Here is a 24,878-nt window from a genome sequence, read left to right as displayed (position 1 = left end):
AGATTTTGAGAGGCTTCATTTCAAGTCTGGGGGTGGGGAGTATCTCCTATATGCATCCCATCATACTTTGCTCATAGGAAGGACTCTGAACAGCTTTTACTTTCAACTATCAAGTGCTCTCTGTGAAAACCATGATCACAGCTGTGCACTTCCCTAGTGACCTCATGGTTTTGTGAAGTACGTCTATTTTACTGTAAAACATCAACTCCTTTACACAGTGTAATATTTCATGTCAATAATGTGTGGCAATTCATGCATTAATGATAGAAATAAAGTAAAAAAATTCTCAGCAAGAAGTACATATTTTAAATCGACAGTGACTTAGACTTCCTAAGCAGTGCGATATCATGGTTTCAGGAGACGCTACATCCATTTCAAAATGTTGATCCTATGGATTAGAACAGCAGGTGGTGCTGTTTGATTACTGCAGGTTTTTTTAAAGGCGCAGACAATCTGAAAGACCCAGAGGCACTGTTGCAAAGCCTACATTTTTCTTATCACAACAATTTCAGTCCAGCAACAACTCAGACTCACTGCTTTGAGAGATCCGCATTTGGGGTTTCTGGGCTCCAACAGGTGTGCCGGGGCTGTTTTCACCTGTGATCTGCATGAGGTCATTGATGATGGCTTGTTTGTCAACTGATCCTGCTGAAGTACCTGGTCGGGTATCTGGGAAAAGCTGCGACAACTGGCTGTTCTGCAGATCATCTAGAATCTCCTCCAAATTATCTAGCTCGCTGGCAGGCTTTGATGAAACAGAAACAAGAAAACATTCATTTTTCATAGTTTGGACAAGCTCTCTGGCAGTCAAAGTACAAGATAAGAATATGAGAACTTGTATCTTCTATCAATTGGGTTGTCTGATATTTACTCCTAACAAAGCAAAATCTAGTGTGGTCTAGTCTGACATATAGAAAAGGCTGACTGTGTGTCTGCACCCAAAGGCCTCAAGCTTCCCCACCACTGTGCTTTCTGTTAGCACAAAGCAGACCAATTAAAGTTCTCTCCTTAAAGCAAATTGCTAATATTCTTTCCCCAGAGCCCAACCATGAATTGGCAAAGAGATATCTCCAAGGGCTGTAGCTTTCCATGGACGAAACAAAGAATCTTTGTTCAGCAAAAATCAGCATTCTGCCACTATTGTAATTCTGCTCGTTTATGACAGGGCTAAAAAACGTTCTATAGAACAGTTACTTCCACATGGCTAAAAATGCTTTACATCTTGCATAGGCTTTTCATTGGTGGCAGAAAAGTACAGCATAGTTTAAAAACATACACAGGTTATCTCCATGTAGTGAGAAATCGCCTACACAGCCGGAATCTTAGTTTGACGGAATGTAAAATTTCCCAATTTACAGGAAGTTACTGGTTTGAGAATCAGGGAAATTTACCAACATACATGCCGCAGGATGCAAAACATCTGATGGGGTGAGGAAAGTTTAATTGACTCAAAAATTCTTAAGAAAATTAAAGCTGACCAGGTGAACGAACAACTCAAAAATGCTTATAATGAATGCAAATATTTTTGTACATGGAACAGCCATAAAATCCTCTCTACAGAATGAACAGGCAACAATCCAACAGACTGGCAACATGTTAACTACTCCAGATTATTCTATAATCTTCCATACTGCCTCTGGATAGTTGTGGGAATTTATCTTAAAATGGTACATGGAGCGCTGCCTTGCAAAATGAAGAATGTATCCCCACCCTCCACAAATACAATTTCAGTCTTTGCAGCACTAATAGATCTTTCTATGTAACATGACAACTATAGAACACACACACAAAATTCACAAATAAATGCCATGACTAACTTTGTTAGTAACCGAGACTCATTTACTATAATAGAACATTAGACAAAAAAATGCTAAAGCCCAAGTGTTGAGTTAATTGTAAGCTAATTTTTTAATTAAACAGACTGACAAAAAAATGCAAAATGTTAAAGATTGCTAAAATTTCCTTTTTTCAATCAAGATACTTATACACTGCAGGTCAGAACTTATTACATCATTAATTATATTTAATGAGTGCTCACTTTGATAGTACTATGTATTTTATATCAACTTTTCTTGTTCAGCTCCTTATCATTTGTACTTTTACCATTTATTTTGTATATTTTATGTTGTGAACGACCCTGATGAAGGGCGGTATAGAAATTTAATAAATAATAATAAATAAATTATGTTATATGTTACTATACAAAATTAACAAAAGATGTATCAATGTTTAAAAAAGTTTTATGCAAGTATTTACTTGAAAAATAAGTATTTCAATATACAACAGGCATATACAGAAGCAACTTCAACTATTTTGGACAACTGTCTGTCTATCTGTAAATATATGCATATTTCTCCTAACTAATGTGCATCACTTTGCACTTGCAGGCACTGAATCCCACCTACCATTCTTTGCCCTAGTGACTCAGACTCTGGAATGACTGGGTGAAATTCAACATCATGCTATAGTGAACATCCACCCCATCAGCGCAAGCATTGCGGCTTGCCGGACAGAACAATCTCTCCTCTCTTCTCCCGCACACTGTTCTGGGGGGTTCTCCCAAATGTGCAGGGCTTGTCCTTATGGGATTGGGTAGATGAATCATGCTCATTCTAGACATCTCACTGACAGCTAGGGATTTTACCTCCCTGAATAATATTGAGGAGTACTAGATGAAACACTCTGTCTGGAAGTGCTACCAAAATACAGCAGTCCTGTGTTGTCCCCTACCACTTCTACAATATATGGGCAAACTCATGTGTTTCTCAGCATTTCACCACCATCACCATCATCACCACCACCACCACTCCAAGTAGCAGATAATGATGGGGAACAAAGGCAATTAACCACATGCTACATACAGTCTGGTTAAATGTTATGTGAAGGATTAGATCCAGCCATTTTCAGGCCCCATTACTTTGGGATCCCATCTTCCAGTTACTTTTTTATTGAAGGCTTAGGGAGGTATGATTTGGCTAAAATTAGGCAATTTAAGGTCTGGGGCTGTTAGATTTCACTAAGGCCCCTAATCTTTCCTCCCATGATTTGAGCATCAGCTCCAGGACATTCAAGGTAGGATTTAGAGCTGAACCCTGGGCTAAAATTGTACTGTATAAATGAGAAGCTGCCTGACCTTTCAATGAGTACAGACCATCTAGACTACCACCTCCATCTCCTTATTCTGTAATTGTATTTAGGGGGACAGCACAGTGTAGTCACCATTCTAAGAGACATCTGCTGGCGCATGACTTGTAGGTAGGGGGACATATTTAATAAAAAAATTAAAAATTTAAACTATAAGACATGCCAGAAGCATTCAACACTTAAATTTGCCCCAGCACTCTATCTGCTTCTCTGCAGTTTTCCATGTAGCAAACTCAAATGTGAATGCTTCCAAAGCCACCATTTCAATATAAGACCATTCCTATATATACAGTGGTGCCTCGCAAGACGAAATTAATTCGTTCCGCAAGTTTTTTCTTCTTGCGAGTTTTTCGTCTTGCGAAGCACGGTTTCCCATAGGAATGCATTGAAAATCAATTAATGTGTTCCTATGGAGACAGTTTTTAGAAGATATTTAAGCATGAAAATCTACTTCAGTCTCTTTTAATAGGTTTGGAAGAAAAGGGACACATACTGACAAAGTTGGGGGACAGTAATTGTTACCTAAGTTAAAGGACTGCTGTGTAAACACAACACAAATTTATAATTTGACACCAGAACAGATCTGAGCTACAGGGGCTAGAAATGCTTAGATAACATGACCATTATTACCTCCTATACAAAAACTGATGGTGTACATATAATAAACAAGTACTTTTAGAATATATGTTTGGCCAAAATCTAGTAGCTAGCTGTAATAAAACTCAGAAACATTAAAAAGGGGTGTTGTTGTTTAGAAATGAGTTTGATAGAAAAGAATTCTGAAATACTCAAATCTGTATGCTGGGAAGATGACTATTTAAATAAGCTACCTGGAATAATGCTATTTTTGGTCTTTTAACATGCTTCAAAGTATTTCCTGTTCAGAAAAAGTTACACTAGAAAGGAAAATGTTATTCTTTTTCCATCAAATTCCTCCTCATAAAATATTTACTCTACTATGACCATGCCATATTTACAATAAAAACTATACATACAAATTAGCTGTTATTTTAAACAGATGTCACTTCAAAAGTAAAACATAAACAATTCTATCCAGTAGGTATTGCAAAAACATTACCACTTTTGTTCTAGAAAGGAGAAAAGGATGAGAAGAAGACTCAAGAGGACAGCGGAACAATTTATAATATTCTCTGTTCTATCATTACAACACATGGGTTAAGCTTTGATCTATATTTAGATTATACTTCCTGTAAGTTTTTCCTGCACCAGCTATGATTCTTTCACTTTCTCACTCTAGAGTGAGTTTTTGCTGTGTGCTTTTTTTTTTTTTTTGCACAGAAGTATCTATGTCATTTTAGGACACTTTTGTGCAGTTTGCACAATGAACCATTTCGTCCTTCCTCTGTGGAATGCTTTTTTCAAACAGCTCAATGTACTAGCTTTGCATCCCACTACCTCTGAAGTTCCCTTTCGGCACCCTCCTCACAGAAAGCCGATGTCAGGCACTGAATGTCGCCGGCTTTCTCTAAAAATTGTTGCTTCTTCACGCCTACATTTCCTCCCCAACACCCAGCTGATGTTCTACCAAGAACCACACTGCAAGGTCTAGATTGGCAAGGTCTAGATTGGACCTTTCAGCCAGCCAGGTCTTGGCAATACAAGCAAGGCAACTGCCTCCAATCACAAACATAATCAACCACCCTAGCCAAAACAAAACAAAAAAACAACCCACAACCCTGTATAAAGGGAAGACATTGACGCAAATGAGCAAGGATCATTTCCACGACAAATTTCCTGAATGAACAACAACAAAAAAGAGTCTCTTACCTGTTCATTCGGCTCAAAGCGCATCTCTTCTTTTTCTGTCTTTATAGTTACTGGCTTTGTGCTACTGGAAGGGTCTGTCTTACTGTCCGACCGTTCCAGCTTGGGGGTAATGTCCGGTAAACCAATATCTTTAGTATCATCTTTATCTAGCAAGTAGCGAAGTAGTGCATTTTCTTTCTTCTTGGGACTCACCGGTTCCTGTTTTGGAGTCACCTCTGAACCAGGAGCTGTGCTACTGGTCTCCTGGCTCGGTTCTTTCCCTGTGGCCTCTGCTGTGAGCTTGGCTAAGTCTACAGGAGAACTACTGTCCTGCAAGAGCCTGTGCAAAATTTTATGCTTCTCCTTGAGCGAGGTTCCATGCGTTGAACCAGAACCAGATAAACCTCCCGCGGAGTCCTTGTTAGCATCTCCCATAGCGTTAGACAAAGGTGAAGGCTCCATCTGATCAGATTTGGTGGTCAGCAGCTGTAAGAGCTTTGTCTGGCTTTTGCCATCATGAAGTCTGTTCTGTCCATCAGGCCTCTCACCAACAACCTGGGGCATGCCATCATTACTTTCTTTCAGTTCTCCTGAATGGCAGACACTCTCGGCTTGTCCAGCTGTACCTTCTGATTGCTCCCCATGAAGTCCAAAGCCATCTTTAGAGTCCAGGCTTCCCATTTTGCTTAGCTGAGGATTCATACTTACAGGGGAATTTTGCAAATTACCCATTTTTACGTCAGGTGAAGCCAAGGATGACCCCAGAGAGACTCCATGCCCCTCGCTGAGAGCCTGAAGTGCATTGAGGGAACTGTTGGTATAACTATGGCTATTTCCTGTGCTGCTGCAAACCCCAACAGGTGAATGCAAGCTTCCTGCAGGGGAAAACTGACTGGGTGGGATCCGAGGACTGCCTGCCACTCCCGGACTCATACGGTGCCGTGGGGATAGCATAGAGTTTGGCTGACCTGGTGTCATGCCAGGGCTGTTTTGAGAGGGACTATTCATTTTTAGTGCATAGTTACTACCCTGAGGAGTGGATGCTTGTATACTTGACACATGGTTCATCCCGCCTGAACCACCAAACCTGCTTGCTGGCATGCCCATTTGTTCCTTCGGGCCATTTATGGCAAAATTCATATTGCTACTGATGGTCATATCCTGACCTGGATTCCCACTGCACATGGCCTGATGGGCAGGACTGCTGGAGCTAATTGGGTTCAATGGCTTTCCCATTGCTTGTCCAGTTAAATCCTGGTTCATTCCACAAACATTCTGTTCCCTGAAACAGTAAAAAAGAACAAAAACATTATTAAAATTTACATTTTAAATATGATTAATAAAAGACACAATTGATAAAATAAAGATTTGGCAATCCCAAAGGCAAAGATGGACATAGCATTTGTTTTATCTTGATGTATTCCTAAGCCTGGGGCCTCTACTAACATTTCTTTATCTTGTTCATAATGAAAGAAAGAGAAAAGAAACAAACAAACAGAAGCAATTACCTTTTTGACAAAGATCATTGCATTTTCTATTTTACAGATGAACAAAGACAATTTGCTAGAGGTTGCTGGTATCCATTGCTGAGATCCACTGCATGAGGGAGCCAGACTCTAAGGCCCTGAGGTAATGTGGAGACCTATAGTGGATGCAACTAGACACTCGGTAGCCACACACCTGCACAGGACTGAGTTATAAGCCCCTCCAGTTAAGAATGCTGGCCCCCTCCTCCATGCAAAAACACTCAACAGGATATAGTGGTAACTGTCATGACCTGAGCCTTTTTCAGAGGATGAGCTTGTGGATTCAGAAGCACCTAACCAACTGGAATTGCTTCTGCAGGAAGAATCCTTTGTGCCAGCATCCCTCTGAGAACTCCACCTCAAAACTCCTACAGCAACCACAGCCTTCTCTGCTCTTCAGAGAAATCAACTGCTAAAGCAGCCTGGCCCCTTTAAATGAAGTTTCTTCTCAGCAACAGAGAAATAGCTGCAGCTCCTATTTAAGGCTCAATCTGAAGAGCCCTGCTGCTGAAGCAACATCTGAGCTCTGCTCTCATGAAATATTGAGGCTAAGCACTGCACAGAGCTATCCAGGCAACCCTTGCTTCACCTAACAACAGAACCATCGTCTCAACAAACCATCGCACTGAGTCACCACTGACTGTGGAAATATATTTATTTTGGCAAGGAACCCAAATGAGTTAATAGCTGGAAATGGATTCCATGCCTCTTGGGTTCATTTCTGTCTTAATAGATATCTTAATATCACATAAGAGAGAAAGCTCCAATTACATATCTACAAGTTTGTTCTGATAGCAAATAAAGTTTTCACTATTTTGATTATATAAGAGAGAATCAGACAAATCCACTTCTGAAAAAAGAAAGCAGAAAGAGGATAGGCATTTGTTGACAATCTGAAAGTAAACGAACAGGCCTTTTACAGCCTTGAAACTGCTGCCCCATTTGCCAACAAGAGTTACAGTAAAAAGCAAGTTTTAAAAGTCATCTCAAAGTACAGCCAAAAAAATTTACAACACTGCTTTAAGTATGGAAGCCAAAAAAACTACAGTACAGCAAACAAGTTCAGAATGAGATCAGCATAGTTAGAGAAAGATTTTGTGGGTACATGCAAGCTAAAGAATGTGCAAGAAGGACAGAGATGGGGGGAAGAGGAGGAGGTTTTTCCAGATGACTAAAGTGTGCTCCAACCAAATATTATCCCTTGTAGAATAATCCCACAGGTAAACAGCACATTATTCCATATGTATTCAATAAATGACTTGGAGTGAGAAGAGGGGGAGAAAACTGTATTACCAGCCCAAAACTATTTGTTTAAAAACAAAAGGTTGTTAAATGTACACTGCAGCATGAGCATTGCTAGCACAAATCTTCCAATCCAAATATTCTGTGAAGTAGGGAACTCTGACTATTCTAGTGGAGAAGAGAGATATAAGGCAATTAGCAGGGAAGCTTTGGGGAAAGATCTCCACCCACTACTTTAGAAAACCACTGGACAAGCAGTGATGGCGGCTGTGTGGAGACTGCAGATTAAATCTCCTCTGTGCAGCAGCATATCTCTAAACAGTTTATAAAAAACAGAGAGACATGTCCCCATATCTTCTACCATTTGGGCTTTTCAGTGTGTGCAGGTATGAAAAACCGAGCAAGTGCTATTTGGGGATGCCTTAAATCTCATGTAGGGGAGCCTACCATAGGAACCTGGAGAAGTACCCTGCTTAAAATCTCAGGGTACGTTTTCTTCCCACTCTTTCATGGATTGAATTCCCTACATGAGCATCTAAGGAAGCAAAATAGCTTCCTTGCACTGCTTCTCTCATCACTTCCCCATGCCGAGAGCAACAGCATACAGGTAAACCACATTCTACACAGTAGCACTATCTAGGGAAGAATCACATTTTTCAGGAACAAGATATTGCTGTTTGAAAATACATTTCTTGAGCGAAGATATGTTCATGAAATCTCTTTGAAGACTATCCAAGTTTAGTTTTCTTTGCAGATTTTCTTTTGCACATAAGGTTTTTGTTCTGTTATAAATTTACACTGAATAACATCTGTAGTCAGTTCCTCTCTCCAGACTTAAAAATGGGAGCTATCAATGCCCCCCCAAAAAAGTTTCTTAAAAATTATAAGTTTGCTAAATTACTGAAAGAACACTGAAGGAAAAGTGCTTTATGAACAAACTATATTTAATATAGTTTTGGCACTGGTTTAAACATTCCTTTGCAGGGTTTGCACTGAAAGTTCTACAGCTGAAACATTTAAACTTTGCCCTGCTAGTGGCATGAGAACTAGAAAGAAAAGTTAAGGAGGAAGAGAAACTGTCCAGTCAATTCTTGTTAGCATGAGATGACTAAAATGAAAGGGGAAACTTTGTTTAAAAATGCACAAAACTCCCAAAGGTTCATGTTAATCTACTGTTTCTCAGACTGCCTTATAAGCTAGAAAAACTTAACTTTCTTGTATGTGCCCTGTAGCCTAGCAGTTTTTATTTAGCTTGCTGCCTCATCAGCCACCTTCAAAATATAAAAAGGTCCCCTTAATTCCAACAAAAAGTTCTGAATTGTTTAAACAGCAATGTTCAGAGGGTATAGTCAGTAAAGTCTTTTTTTGTACAATGTTCAGCAGCTAACAGATAAACAACAATGAAAGATAATTCTTATTAAAACTTATGCATAGTTTATAATTGAGTCGGACACAAATATGCAATTGCTTCTCATAGCCAAGCATTGAACTTTTCATATTTAATGAATAGGAACTGCAGATTCTGGAGAAAAAACTGTCATTTCCCTTTGTCTACATTCTTCATTTTTTTATCCCATAATGATCTCTCTTGGAAGAGTGAAGGAGATGTTGAACTGGAACAATGGTGAATATTTACATGCAAGGATGTGTTGTCCAAACAGTTCTCTTAAGTGCTTATAAAGTTTCTTACAAAACAATATCATTAGTGCATACAAGAAAATTGTTCAGATTTCCCAATAGCGAAACCCTTCAAACCCCCGAATGAGCCTGAGTTGAAAATGCAACCGGTCCTGCAAGGATTTCCATGCCTGTACACAAAGTGAGGGGCTCAACATACCAAATGTACTACATGAAGTATTACGATTTTATCTTGTGTGGTCAAAGTAGATGTGATAAAACAGTGATAAAACTGCTGTTAAACACCAATCTGTATCTTCAACTGAAGTCCCAAATTCATGTGGTTGGTTGGAAGCACTATTTAAATAATTGGTATTTACTTACAACCAAGTGAACTAGGATGTTTTCTTTACAAAACAGAAACCATTAAAATCAAAACTATACTTTATTTTACTGTCATGCTACACCCAATATAGCTAAAGGGGGCTACTGCAATAATGCATGATAAATTATGTACTCTTGCTGCAGCTGTTCTTAGGATGTGAGGTTGAAGATTTTTCAAGGCAGCAAAAATTGTATAAATTACCTGTGAAGCATATGCAAGGATATTACAAGCTGAGGTTCACCAGTAGTCTGAGAACGGATGAGCTTGCTCTTCGTTTGGGCAGCAACTATGTTGCCGTCAGACAAGGAAAATCGATAAACAGGACTGAAAGCTAGTCCCTGCCTCAGCACTGTAAACAAGGAGAAACAAGAAAAAAGTGGTAAGAAATCCAGGCTGCAGGATAATCCGCATGAAAATGTGGACTCTGTTTTCATTGCCTTCTTTAGAAAGCTAGGGGGAAAAAATCTGCATTTTCTTTTGCAAAATCAGCAAGGCTGTGTTAAAGGAAAAGCTAATGTTTTGCAGATTAAGACCAAAGTGCAACTGCAGTAAAGTATTAACTGAAAGAGTGAGTTAGAGACAATGCCAGCATTGCAAAAACAGTACACTTACCTGCGAATTTTCTCTTCATGGAGAATAATCTAAAATAAGAATGATTTCCACCTGTTCCAACCAGAGGACACAGTGACTCACAACTCAAATTAACTTGCCAGGGACAAAGCTAGTCGCAGCTAGCTTCCTGACAGGTCTCCAGATAATTATTACAAAGCATTCCAACCCATTCTGCTTTAGACAAACTAGCAAAGTACACTGACTGGGATAAATTTGTTAACCAGGAGCATACCTTAGAATGATACAATATACGGACTAGCATCCCAAGGGATGGAAAATTCTCCCTGAACATATGCCAGCTTGAGCCATGACATGACAAGGAAGGGGAGAATTGTTTGTCTACAACTTAATCAGACCTTCCTGCAATTAGCTGGAGATGGCAGAAAAAATGAGCAGCGTGGCAGTGAGGTAACCTGGAGCAAAACCTGGGGCCAGCCTCCTACATCTGTCCCCCAAATGCTCTCAGTAGAAAACACAGCCTATTTAAGTAAAGGGAGGAATATCAACATAATATATATTATATAGTTTATAATATGTTCTGTAGCTAGGCAAACCTACTTTAATGGAAAATGTTCGTTTCACATTCCAACATGAGGAAATCACAGAACATCATGGTTTCTAGAAACATCATTTACAATTGCTAAAATCTGGAACAAAAATGCTCAACCAATTGCCTAATTCAGACAAAAAGTCATTTATTACAATAGACAGGTAATCTACTTGAATGACGTCTTCCTTGCTTTCATTTTGGCAAGCTTATCAAGTAAACTGACAAAAGAGATTTGGTAGCAAGCTTACTTTGTGCTGAGAGCTTAGCAGTGCCCCTTTCTTGCCCTGTGGGAGATCACAGGTGATCCTCAACAAAATTCAGTTTGCTTAAGGTGTGCTCACCTAATGCAACCAATATGCAGATGCATTCTTTGGGTAATGTATATTTCGGGGGGGGGGGGATTCCAAGTCTTTGGCATAAATTTTGTGTGAAATGGAATAGGATTGGAATTCCAACTGAAAAAAGGTAGGCCCTAGTCTAGGGGTGAGCAAACTTTTTCAGCAGGGGGCCGGTCCACTGTCCCTCAGACCTTGTGGGGGGGGGGCCGGACTATATTTTTTGGGGGGGGGGAGAGAAAAAAGAACAAATTCCTATGCCCCACAAATAACCCAGAGACGCATCTTAAATAAAAGCACACATTCTACTCATGTAAAAACTCGCTGATTCCCAGACTATCCATGGGCCGTATTTAGAAGGCGATTGGGCCGGATCCGGCCCCCAGGCCTTAGTTTGCCTACCCATGCCCTAGTCCCACAGACTCTGGCTCCATATGCTCTCCTGTAAATTTCTATCATCCAAGTCTTTTGAAGAAGAAATATTGCCTAGTGCCAAACCTTTTTACTTTCATGAGTCTATACATATAATTTTATTAAATAATTTTACTTAGTTCAACAAAAATGGGATTTTCCTTGCACATACCTGCCCTAAATCTGTCTTTCAGGATTTGAACACTGACACAAGACACTTTTAAGTTGCAAAAAAAATGTGCTTTTCCAGATCTGGAATTTCAATTTTGCCCCATCTTTAAATGAAAACAATGAGTTACCAACTGGTTTATTTTAATGTTTTCTTCACTGTGAAACCTGATAAACTAGTTTCAATTCTTGATTTTCCTGAACTGGCTGAAAACTCCTTCATACTTGTGTTTATGCCTATCCTATGAAATTATATTTATGCCTCTCCCTTAACCATCTCCACATTTTGAACACATAATGCTGAAAAACAAGAGTTAAGTTTTAAAATATTTATCTTTGACAACATCTCTGTGTCAATCACGTAGTAGATCAAGTAACATTCAGACTCTGACAATGCTAGACAAGTTTTTTCCCCTCCCCCAGTCTTGCAACACTGGTATGGTAAGATTTTCCCCTGTTCCTGCCTCAAAGTTTTCTATCGTGCTACTACATTTTAAATTATTATTTTGGCACAGGAAAACAGGAAACACAAGTTAAACAGCCAGAAGAGTTTATGTAGAGTAGGAATGCAAAGAAAAACAAAGCCTGTTAACTGTGGCATACTGTAAAGTAAAATTTCACACTGAAGGTATGTCATTGTTTCAGTCTAACCTTTGGGCAGAACTCTCAGCAGCAGCAGCAGCAGTGCTTTTAGTTCAGAGCAGGAAATTCCAACACTCCCTTGTCAACAACTCTGATGTTAAAAACGCTGAAGTTAATCCATTTTTAAAACTGGGTGTGTGTATTCAAATCCACAGCTACAGATTTTGTTTAGGATTTTTTTTTAAAAAAAACTATCTCATGTGACAAATTGCTTCCAATTAAAGTTATAGCTTGCCAAATGAAAAAAAAGAGACACATACGCTCTGGGCAGCTTAAACCAATGCAGTAAAACAAAATAAAGCATTTTGATTTAGTTTTGTGTAACATGGAATTGGGACACAGGTGGCGCTGTGGGTTAAAGCCTCAGCGCCTAGGACTTGCCGATTGAAAGGTCGGCGGTTCGAATCCCTGCGGCGGGGTGCGCTCCCGCTGCTCGGTCCCAGCGCCTGCCAACCTAGCAGTTCGAAAGCACCTCCGGGTGCAAGTAGATAAATAGGGACCGCTTACCAGCGGGAAGGTAAACGGCGTTTCCGTGTGCGGCTCTGGCTTGCCAGAGCAGCGATGTCACACTGGCCATGTGACCCGGAAGTGTCTCCGGACAGCGCTGGCCCCTGGCCTCTTAAGTGAGATGGGCGCACAACCCCAGAGTCTGTCAAGACTGGCCCGTACGGGCAGGGGTACCTTTACCTTTACCTTTAACATGGAATTAGCAGGACATTTTGCATTGAATTTGGGGTGTACAGAAAAGCATGTTACCTGCCCTATGTATGAATGAAAGTAGGTTCTTGTTAAAACCAAGGAGGAAAATACTCAATGTGATTCTCAGGACTCTGCTTGACACTCTTCACTTAGACAATTTCAGAAGGCATATCAAAGTGTTTTCTGGCACTGACCCAGGGTTAGTGCATGCCATCTTCCCAACATACAAAGCTAGAGTCATAATGACTGTCCGAAAGCTTCATCTGTTGGTTCAACAGAATATGGGTATAAACCCAATGGGTTGAGAATTCACAGCACTGGAGCTCAAAGCAATTTCATGTGCACACCACATTAAGAGGTAGAGCGATACATCCTTCTAAAGTGATGACAAAGCTGCAACATGTATGCTAAATTAGCTTCTTAAGAGTATGCGGCCTACTGGAGCAGAAAAGGTTCTAATAAGATGGAAGAAAATAATTAAATTTCCTCCAAATTTTAAGTCACAATCCAGCATATAGACAGGGCTTTCATCTTTTCTCCCCAGCAAGCAGCCCCTCATGGTGTGGCAAGTGGAGATTCTAAAGGTCTTTTGAATTTTTGCATTGCTGGTTGGCCAGCACAGGAAAGGGCAACTTCAGGAAAGAAGATGCTCGAGAGCATTCACCAGGCAACCTCATGTTTTCAGGCCTTAATGTTGAATTTAACCCTATTCTCCACAGAAGACACGTGAACTAACTAATGACTTAATTCTTGACACTTTCTTTTAGTGCAGCCTTTCAGAAATGAGTGGTGCTTTCAAGATGGATTTCTTGAGGACTGAAGATCCAGTCCTTACTACACTGTAAATCAGCATGGCACCATTTCTTTCTTTCTTTTCTATATAATTTGTGCCTTGTTTAGCACTTATCACATTTTACCCCAGATGATAATAGAAGTAACACAATGAATGAACCAAACTGTTTTAAAAGACCACTATGGAAGCACAGAACATTAAAATAACCCATCAGAGAAGGGGAAAGATTTACGGGAGAGATGGGGAACCAGCAAAATCTTTGTGGAAACTGCAGCTTGGGTGGGAAAAGACCAAATGTAAAAAGGCTTTGTTCATCCCTGACTGCTTTCTTTTTTGGAAGCAGGGGGAGAGAATGGAAATCTAGGTGCTATGTGTATGGGTGGCATAAGTGGAGGGTGGCCATGACCAGTTTGTGCATTTCCACACTTGTTATGGCCCAGCCTATCACTGACATGCAGTCCTCAGAGAGTTGGCCAAAAGGGAATGCAACCTCGAACTGAAAAAGGTTTCTCACCTCACTTTACTGGAACCTTTAATTAGGATAAATTAATACATTTGCATTTTTCAAACATCTCCGGGGAAAGTGTCACATGCCATTTCATTAGTCACTGCATGACACACAAAGTACTTTCTTATTAAATGTATTGCGCAAAACAGCTCTCTTGTCCAAATTGTGCCGTCGCCTAATCCAAGTAATTCCTCAGGAGTAAAAAGACATTGATGGGAAAGATACATCATTTGGTGGTTCAAAATTTACATAAGCTCTCTAGATTCATATTTGGGTCAGTCAGATTCCGTTTGATCACATTCCCTTCTTCCTCAGTTGTCTATTCTATTTAAAGTATTTTCATCTATTTAAAGTGTTTTCATCAACAACAGTGCTTAGATGTATTATGAAAAGAATCAAGCAGGCCAATCTACAGCTCATGGGGTTTTCAATATACCTAGGACAGACTTCTCCATCCACTGAAATGTTGATTTTAATTGCTGATTTAGATTTTTATTTGTAGTCCATCTAGAGTATAATTTATCATGGACAACTGAGATATAAATGTTCAGATAAAATATATATATATAAAATGTAGACAGTTCTACCGACACATGAAGCAGTTTCTGATATTGCACCTAATGGGGAAGGCTTTGCACTTCTTAGCACTCCATGTCTGCATTGTATTGGAGCTGCTGTATGATTTCTGGATCATGACTTGCCAAATGTTTGTGCTCTTCTTTCTGTTGTAAACATTCTTGAAGAAACAACGGATCCTTACCCTCCTGATGATGCCTCTTGGCAAAAGACATATCTCCCTCATGCTGTGCATAGAATCTCTGGATGCACCTTCTCACCACATCTTCCCAGCCAGGTTTCATAGCTGCTCGCATGGTACTAGTGTCAAGTGAAGTTATCTTGCCTGAAGGTATATAAGGCTGTTATTAGAAACCTACACCTGTTTTTTGTTGTTTTAATAAAAGAAGATTTGACTTGCACTTTCACGGTACCTTGCAGATCTTGACGAGTGCTAAATGTCTCTGATGAGGGCAGAAGTGGCCTTTCCTTCATTGGAACTCTTCTTGCCACACAAATCAAGCAAGACTGAAGATCTTAAATGGGACAAAATTATTTTTAATTGGAGGAAAAGGTTTGCTAAATCTATGCTAGACCATATAATTTTTTTAAAAAAACCTACACTAAAACAACAAAGATAAAAATATGACATGCAGAACTGATTATTTCCTTATTGTACCTTCATCTGACAGACCCCTTAAGAATACGTAAATGGATTTTCAATCTGCTCACTTTGCTTGCTACACTACATTCAAAACTCAACAATGAAGACCTAAATGTATGTGGGAGACAAAACCTAAGTGCTAAAAAACTTACTCCAACCCTTTTTGTGACACCTCTTATCTCACACCACCCATTCCTTCTCCACTACTCCACATCCATAAGGATGGCAATCCAAATCTCCTCTCAAGCTCATAGCAATAACCAAACTGGTTCCTTAGATCCATCATTCTATCACTTCGAAACATGATAGCATCACATGAGGATCCCAGAAATTCCTCCCCCCCCCCCCCGCCGGACTTCTTCAAATAAGAAAAAGTGCCTCCCAAATCTTTTGTCCTTCCTCTCATGCCATCTTATTCATGCTTAGCGTCATATAAACAGCCTCACATTCAGACATCCCCAATTCAATCCCCAAAACTCCCAACCAAAAGATGAGTAATAACCACACCACAATAACTGCTGTCATACATTTGATAGCTAGTGCTCCTGCTCCCTTCTATTACTTCCATGAATTACAAACAGGAAATTTTAAAACACCTACAATGCCAAATGTATAGATGTCTAACAAGCAGGTCTCAAGCACTCCCTGAACAACCCCAAAGCATTAAAACCTAAGGGGTCCTTGCCTGGCAGCTGCCCAAGAGCCAAATGGATGTCTGAGTAGATCAGAGAAAAGCAGAAAATGGTCTACACACCAGTTAAAGCCACTCCAGTTCTTGGCTGATAGTGAAAGCATTCTGACTTGGGTCACTCATACTCCAACCACAATAACATTAAAGTGTAGATTAGTTTCAGTGTGTTGGAAAGACCATTATAAAAAATAAGCAGCTGCATTTATTTTCTCTCTCACCTGGGTACTGCATACATCTGGAATGCGGCAGTTTAAATATTTCATTCAAAACACATGCCATGTGTGAAGACACTTTGGGAATATTTATAAACTTGAAACATTTCAAAGCTGCAGTACCTCAAAAGTGCATCTCATATTTTAAGATAAGCCAAAAGAAAAGAATAAGCAATTTAGTAGACGGTAGAACCGTAATTTCGGGAAACTAAAAGAAGGGGAAGTGCAGTGTTTCCAAAGGAGAAAAAAAATCAGTGGGCCAGTTCTGCTTATGCTTTATTCACTGCAGCAAATCCCACCACAATTTCTTCCCTAATTTCTATGCACACCTATTTTGGAGGGAGTGCCAGTGAAAAGAGTAGGACCCTGTTTAAGGTCACACCAAAATGGTTTAGATGCATTAACTTCCAAAATATGCTTATGATATGCAAGAAGCAAACTATATGTATGCATATCTACACATAATGCTGCCAGTGTTTATGTAGTTCCAAAAAAAGAAGGCTCATCTACTGTACTTGTTAATTAGATACTTTGCAAAGGGTCAGAAAAAAATACACATTTCCACCTAAACAATGAGTGCCTGTCACAGAGACAAAGACAACAATGTAAGTACCATTAATTTAGGTTAAAGATGCCTCAATCAGGGAGGGTTAAAGGAAAGACTTGAACATAAAACAATCTCATAAAATATGTTCTGATTACCTTCACCTTCTTCTTTGATGGACTTTGGTTGAGAAACAGCAAAGCACTGCATAGTTTCATATTTCTGGTGTGCTTCCTGGTTATCATGGCCTTCTTCTTCAGAATCAGTTAAAGGTTTTACCAACATTCGGCAGTTAAAGGTATGGCTGTTGCGTCTAGGAGCTTCACCAGACCAAGGTCCTCCATTCACTAAGAAAAAGAAATGTAATACAGAATGACTAGGTACTGGGCAAGATATTCTGTCTGACCATCTTTAATATATTAAAGGTGATCTAGCTCTTGGGAAGAGGAGGGGTGAAAATCCTGTAAACAGTTTTAATATTAACCAACAAGGGGGATAAACTAACAAGGCTGATGACTTATAGAGCTCCTTCAAATGTTTTTGTTGCACAGCATACACTTCTTGACCTATGTACTTGCCACATAATAAACAAACACTCACTCCATACTTCAAAAGTGCCAGTGCATGTGTTTTCCACATGTCAAGATTATCTCACCGTAGGGAGAGAGAAAAACAGTTGAAGCAGCTTTCCGAAAGCAAGTGGGAGAAAGCGGAATGTCAGGATTTGTTATGCTAATAGCTGTAAAAAAAAAAAAAAAAATTTGGAGCTGGAAACCCCACAACCACCTTTGGAGACAAAAATAAAAATACTTATTCCTACAGCCTTTCAACCTTCTCTAATAAGAAAGTTGATTCTAGACATAATCTGCACCCACCTTCACTAAGATTTAAAAAAGGAAATTGCATGAGAAATCTTGACTACTGAGGTCATAGCAGGGATGGCTAACCTTTTTTAGGCCAACGGTTACAGTAACCCATGGTCAACCCTCTGAGGCTGTGTGGCAAAGGATGTTTTAGGAACATCCTTTGGCATTACACTGGGGTATCAGTGGGAGAATTATTATTTTTTTAGTTCTTAATATGTAAAAAAAATTGAGGAGCCCCACAAAAACATTTTGGCGTCATGGAATCATAGCAGGGGACTCATAAAAACACTCATATTTTTGTCAAATTAAATAAAAATTATGAATGAGGGGCTAGAGTAGTCACAGAAAACCTCAGGTGGTGGGATTTGTGGCCTGTGAGCTAGTTGGCTTATAGCGAGATGAATGATGCAGCTGTCAGTTATTACATGAAGTGATGCATAAAGTCCAAGACAAAAGTAATAAATTACAATGTCATTTGAGAAGATGATTTAGAGGCCAGAATAGAAGAGGGGGAACGGAACAGAATAGAGGTAATGTACACATTAGGATATTATGTTACATCAAACTTAAACCCTAGCTTATGGCAGAGAGAAGGGAACCACTAAAATTTATAGGTTGATGGAGAACTGTACCTAAAGATTTTGGCAGCAGGTTTCTGACAAATTCATTGTGGTCCCCTACATGCAGGATGCTGTACACACTTGTGTTCATCAGCTCTTCTTGGTTGTACCTCAGGTACTGTGTCACATTCTCCGATACAAACACCACATTACCTTCCAGGTTCACTACGAAGAAGAACCCATCGAGGGCCTGAAAGGTTAGAAAACAACACATTTTAGTTCACTGTCGAGAATCTGCACCAAGATAAAAGCTAAGCTATTATCATCTTCCTTAACTCTGAATCATTGCAGAGAGGAAAATAGACTTCATTTGTTAACTATCCTGTTAAGCCTTCAAGTAGCATACTATCTTTAGTTTCTCTCTTGACTGGGGGTGGGGAGGTGAGAAAGTAGTTCAGCCTCATTAGAATATATCTGAAAATCAGTATGAAGTTTTCATAGAAAAAAATGCAGTTGTGTTGCTTAGCAACACCTGCTATACTGATGCAAGCATGACTGAGCGGAAATGCCTAGGAATAACTCAGAATTTTCCTTTTATTTAATAGTATACAGTATAAAAGACAGCAAAAACATGGACTATGCCTGCTTTCTTTAGCTTTACTCTCTAATATAAAATGGTGGAGGAACAAATGCATTTACTCTTAGAAAGCAGATTGCTCCAACAATGCATCATAAAAGTGGCAATGAGCGGTCAAAAAGGCTTTGTGCACAATCTTTGTTTGACCATCTTACGTGGAGTTGAAATGTGTTTTGTTTTCATTTAGCCAAATCTCGTCAGAATAGCTGCTCATTCTAAAGGTTAAAAAGACTTCACAACACTTCACCTCAAGCATCATTGGTCCAAGTGCATCCTTGTCAATGACGCTCTGACCTGTTGATGATACATCAGCTTTCTGCACTTCATCTTCATTGGCTGCCGCTGCTTTTTCTGCACATAAAAAGGAGGGTGGACGACACAGTCACACTATGAACTGAATAACATAGCAGAGCTGCTTAAGAAGATTATACTTGCCACTAATTATAGCAAAGAGGAATGGCAAGTCACAATTGTCAGACCTGTTCAAATGAAACAGTTCCAATTCTTTAACCATGGAAAAGGATATCAGAAGTAAGCTGCAGGTTTGTGTTCTGTCCCTCAAGGACATCCCTTCCCACATACAAATCTTTCCAGAAGGCTTCATCATAGATAAGGGTTATGGTGGCATGGATGTTAACCAAGCATAATTTCACAGATATTCACTCGTATCCAGGATTTAAAACCAGTGCTTTGTGTTAGGTTTTTTGTTTGTTCTGAAACATGTAGCAAGGACCAGGAAAAACTCAACATGCCTATTGGGTATGGAACTAAATTATAGGACCTTCACGTACAATGACTGCTGTGCAGAGCACATAAAGAAGAAATGCCATGGTACGCTTGCATCAGCACAACCAGACGCCTTCATCTGCCACAGCTGCAACAAAACTGGTCTCTCCCGTATCAGTCTCTACAGCCACAGCAGGCGCTGTAACTCTCCAATGGTTTGAATTCACCTCGAAGGTGGGCGCACTCTTCCATTACCTCCCAGGACAGATGTCAACCAACCAACATACAACTGCAGTTACTATCTTTGCACATCTTTCCTACAATAACAGTACTGAAAAAAATAGACATTGCTCATGTTTAAAGTCAACATTCTTGCAAGCAAACATTGTCATTTATTTATTAATCGCCATGGAGCATAGTTCCTGAACCATTACATTTTAAATGAAATTCTGAAGAGAGATCTGAATTGTAGTCTATTGAATACATTAATACTTGTAATTTGCTAGATGAAAGACTGGTGAATCTTTCTTAAAATATTAGTTTTTTGGCCCAGCATCTACCAGGCAGATTACTAGTTTACTGTTAAAAAACAAATAACTCATTAAAACAATGATAAAATACTCGATGAGCAGAAAAAAGAACCACTTTAAGAAATAGTCCAAAATTCAGAAGCAAGGCAGCAGAATGAAACTCCCCAGGGAGAATTTTCCACTGCTTTGTATCACCACCAAAAAGACAATATTCTACATTAGCCATTCACAGGAGGCTTGACAGTTGAAGGAACTGTAACTGAGAAGGAAAGGTTCATATGTGAGAAGGTGATTTGCCCAGGCAAGGAACAATAGAAACTCACCTATAGCTGCTCAGATCTTCTGAGACCAGAAAGGATTTCTGAAAGAGTGGTCTTACTGGCCCGAACAGCCATCCCCTCTCGGCCTGATTTTACCAGACCCAGGAGAAATGACTTCAAAAGAAGCAAATCCATCCCATGCAGAATTCTCATGGGAAGTTGGTTGGGATGCATAAATTCTATATTTGTTATTTTGATTTAAGTGAACAGAACAAGATGAAGTGGTAAATACTAAAACATCTTGGAATACTGAAATTCTAAAAGGCTGTTTTTATTGCTATTTTGATAAGACCTAAATAAAGGAGTTTAAAAACAAGTTCTTTCTATGAAAAGCAAACTACAGCTGCTTAAAATAGATGTGAGATCCCACACACCATTTTAAGAATAACTGACAAATCAAAGCTTATTAAGACTGTTTTACACTTCCTACATCTGTGGACAACCAGAAGTCCCACACTGATGATAATTACTGAATCACATATGTAGCTCAGCTCACACTTGTATAACAACTGTTGCTTAGGAAATGCAATGCTCATTATGAAACTATGCTATACCACACAATATACCTTTAGTATATTTCACTAAGTAGATTATGTTTGAATTATGAAAACCTACATCAAAGAGAGCAGAACAACATATAGCACAATCCTTTGTTACTGCACCACAGAATACCTAGCCATTTCTATAGTGTGGACGGAACAAGAACATCAGGCCTACCAGTGAAGGTGGAAGAGAAAGATGTTCACTGTTTCTCCAGTATGCCACTAATTTAATCAGAAACTCAACTCAGGGGAGAACGAAGGCGTCGTAACGAAGGCGGCAAACTGCTATGTATGGCGCATGTGCGGCGTCGCTATGTACAGCGCATGTGCTGTATGTAGCGATGCTGCACATGTGCTGTACAGAGGGTGCTGGGATCCAGAGGATCCTCCGTTTGCAGCTGTAGCGGCTACGGAGAGATCCCACCGCCGTCCATACAGTGCTCAAGTGGTGCCGGCAGCAAACCGCTATGTACAGCGGCGTTACATACAGCGCATGCGTGCAACGCTGCACATGCGCTGTACATAGTGGTTTGCCACTGGCGCCGGGATCCTTGCCTTCTTGTCACCCCCTCAGACATGGCACCCGGGGTGCACCGCTCACCCACCCCCGCCCCGACGCCACTGACTCAACTACAAAAGCATCCTGCTACTTCGTAGGCTATTTTTAAGACAGAGCAGAGAAATAATATTGGCCCTAGGAGTCCTCATAAGGGAGCTGTGCCTGGTGGAAGAAGTGAGAGGAGAGACTCCATCAGGCAAGGCCTCCTTCTACCTGCCTTGCCCCACTCTCTGCTTCTCAATGTGTATTGTATTGTTTTATGTACTGTGGCTTGCCATTGTTTTATTGATTATAGTTTAGATATTATTGTAACTGTTGAGTGGATTTCCGTTTAACTTTTATATGTTGATATTATTATTTTATACTATTCTAATGATTGCTGAATGTTACTTTTTTGATGGAGGTTGCCTATTTTAAAGTAATTTTTTACTGTATTGCATTAGATTGTCATAAGATGTACATTTTTTGTTTCTTCAGCTTGTAAACCGTCTTCAGTATTGTAAGATAGAAAGGCGGTATACAAATTAAAAATGATGATGATGATATGACTGGAAGACATCAGAGTTAAATAAAAAAAAGCAGGCACAAATCTATTTAGTTTTACTCCTGTTGTTGTATATACCCAGTAACTCTGCTTTTAGCCTGGGTGGAAGGAAAAAGCAGGGGCAATTACAGTGATATTGGCATCCTTGGCAAATCTGTTAAATCTATACCTAGTTTGCATGGGTAGCCTAAAGCAGTATTGGAACTGTAAAGCAAGGAAAAATAAGAGGCACAGATCATTTAAAATATGTAATGTTGGGGATTTTTGCAGAAACAGTTCCTGGAATTACTTGAAATTTACTTCAGACAGGCGTCAGTTTTGTAACATTACATATTCTTAAGTAGTCACAGTACCAGCTGAAAAAAAACAAAATGGCACCCGAAACAGCATAGTTTCAAATTTGCAAGCATTTTAACAAACCAGTGTTCTGGCAATAAAACAGGAGTTTCAGAAAGATAGCAAGCTATAAACATGCCATATGCTGGACCAGCGTAGTGAAGTGTTTAAAAGTTGCTCCTACCCTTTGTTAACTTTTGGGAAGAGGTTCTTTTAGTTTATTATTCAAAGCCCAGACTCTGAAATCTGTGAAGCTCTCGTGGACTGCAATCACATTTCACTATTTCAGACAGCAGGAAACTGTCAGTTACTCTTGTAAGATTTCACCAGTTTTTCAAAAGAATATATAAAATTAACTAGCATTCCAATTTTAAGGCTCAGCAGGAAGGCTGTGCCATCCGTAGCCATGTTTGCCTTTTATTTAGAAAAGTAAGAGAGAAAATATCAAGTTCGGGCTACATTTTACAACAGAGCAGAGGATACATTAGAGCAACAGGCACATTTACTGCTAAAAACCAAGATATTACAGGAAAACATTCATATCACCACAGAAAGGTTTTAGGAGGTAAAACAAGAGAGAATTATGCATCTGCACTGAACTAAAATTAGAAAAGCTGCCATATGGCTTTGTGAGCCAGCAGCACATTCTTATTCATTAGGAAGCATTCTGCCAACATAAAAACACAAGGCCCTTCCTGCACTCTCAAAATGTGTTTATCTTTTCAACATTAATGCGTGATATATCATCAGCTTGCTGAAATCTCCTGCAGTGCATATTTAAAGAGCACAGCTGCACTATTTCCCAGCTTGTTTACTCACTGAGATCAGCCCTAACAGTGAAGAGATTGCTTCATTCCCCTCCTAACACACAGCCCCCTTGTCAGCAAATGAGAGCTTCTCACAATCTGCGGGGAGTGACAGCCATATTAACCAATCCCCTACTACCAATGACATCACATTTCCAGCCCTCCCCGCCTCCTTCTCTCCATTTGATGGCTGAGAACAGAAAGCAGACCGTCTTACTTTTATCAGTAGGGATGCCGAATTGTGTGAAGTAGTACAGTACACAGATTAATCTAAAATATTCCTAAAAGCTGAAAGTTTTTTACCCTAAAACTATGACACTGTCCGTGTTTCAAATGCCACATTATATGCTTTGCAGAATGTGTCAGAAAAGTTGTTTTCTGCTGTTAAACTGCATGTGTCATATAAGATTATACAAAGGAAATGAAAGAATAATAGAATTTGTGGTTTTATAATTTGCTGGAAGCCGCCCAGATTGGCTGGGGTAGCCCAGTCAAATGTCCATCATCATCATCATCATCATCATCATTATTATTATTATTATTATTATTATTATTATTATTATTAGTGTCTAGTTCTTCTGGCAGGCATTTAAACTCAGTACAAATGATAGTGAGCATTATTTGAAATGTCTCATTCGATTACATAAAATTAATTGGTGTAAAACATTGTTTCACTCAGTGTTTTGTCAAGTCAGGGTTTCTATGATAGCTCAGTTGGTTAGAGCATGGTACTGATAACACCAAGATTGCAGGTCAATCCCCATACAGGACAGCTGCACCTTCTTGCATAGCACGGGGTTGGACTAGATGATCCTTACAGTCCCTTCCAACTCTCCACTTCTGTGAAATGTTGAATTTAACTGTGAATAAGAATGGGGGCCCTTGTTACCATCAACTATGGTTAGCATCGGTGAAGATATAATACCAAGTCATGTGTAATGGTTGTAAGGGGTTACTTGTGCGTAAGTTGCCTGCTAGTTGTGTCCGATTGCCTGGTTCACCATGCCTTGGCTGACAGCCCACACTCCCTGGCCGGTCAGTCGCTTGCAGAATCTGTCAGTGGGCGTTTCTTGAACCTTTTCCAGCATAAGAGCTGTTTGACGCCAAGTCTCCTCCTACTTTCCCTGCGCGGAACTCGTCTGCGCAAGTAAGGGGAAGGCAGGGGTGTGCCAGCGCTCTCTCCACTAGTCTCTGATGCAGGGTCTTGGAGACCAGTCTCCAATTCCTCCATCTCCCTCCCTTCTCTACTGGTGTTGCGCTGAATTCCTTCCCCCCTGCTGGTCCCCTCTCCGGCATCGCTCTGGAGCCCTGCCTCCTCCTCTCGCTCTGATGTCAGTTCCCTGACATCATGGTTGAAGGTAAAAAGAGAAAGGAGGGAGCACACACT

General features: G+C 39.9%; 1 protein-coding gene across 10 annotated transcripts in view; it reads right to left on the bottom strand.

Annotated features, from left to right (window-relative positions):
* The window catches only part of NCOA2 (nuclear receptor coactivator 2), a 125,434-nt gene that overhangs the window by 18,631 nt on the left and 81,925 nt on the right, over positions 1 to 24,878 (bottom strand). For all 10 annotated transcript variants that reach the window (XM_081919689.1, XM_081919684.1, XM_081919682.1 and 7 more), the window contains 8 exons: positions 19,376 to 19,479; positions 18,564 to 18,741; positions 17,224 to 17,412; positions 15,389 to 15,490; positions 15,160 to 15,300; positions 9,883 to 10,030; positions 4,933 to 6,193; positions 535 to 745 (listed from right to left, as the gene is read on the bottom strand). In XM_081919689.1, coding sequence (XP_081775815.1) covers positions 535 to 745; positions 4,933 to 6,193; positions 9,883 to 10,030; positions 15,160 to 15,300; positions 15,389 to 15,490; positions 17,224 to 17,412; positions 18,564 to 18,741; positions 19,376 to 19,479 — 2,334 coding nt within the window. The remainder of the gene's footprint in view (positions 1 to 534; positions 746 to 4,932; positions 6,194 to 9,882; positions 10,031 to 15,159; positions 15,301 to 15,388; positions 15,491 to 17,223; positions 17,413 to 18,563; positions 18,742 to 19,375; positions 19,480 to 24,878) is intronic.

Source organism: Podarcis melisellensis, assembly GCF_964234715.1.
Source record: "Podarcis melisellensis genome assembly, chromosome: 7".
NCBI lineage: Eukaryota > Metazoa > Chordata > Lepidosauria > Squamata > Lacertidae > Podarcis > Podarcis melisellensis.
Note: the sequence above shows the minus strand (reverse complement) of the source record. Positions and strands in the feature narration are given on the sequence as shown.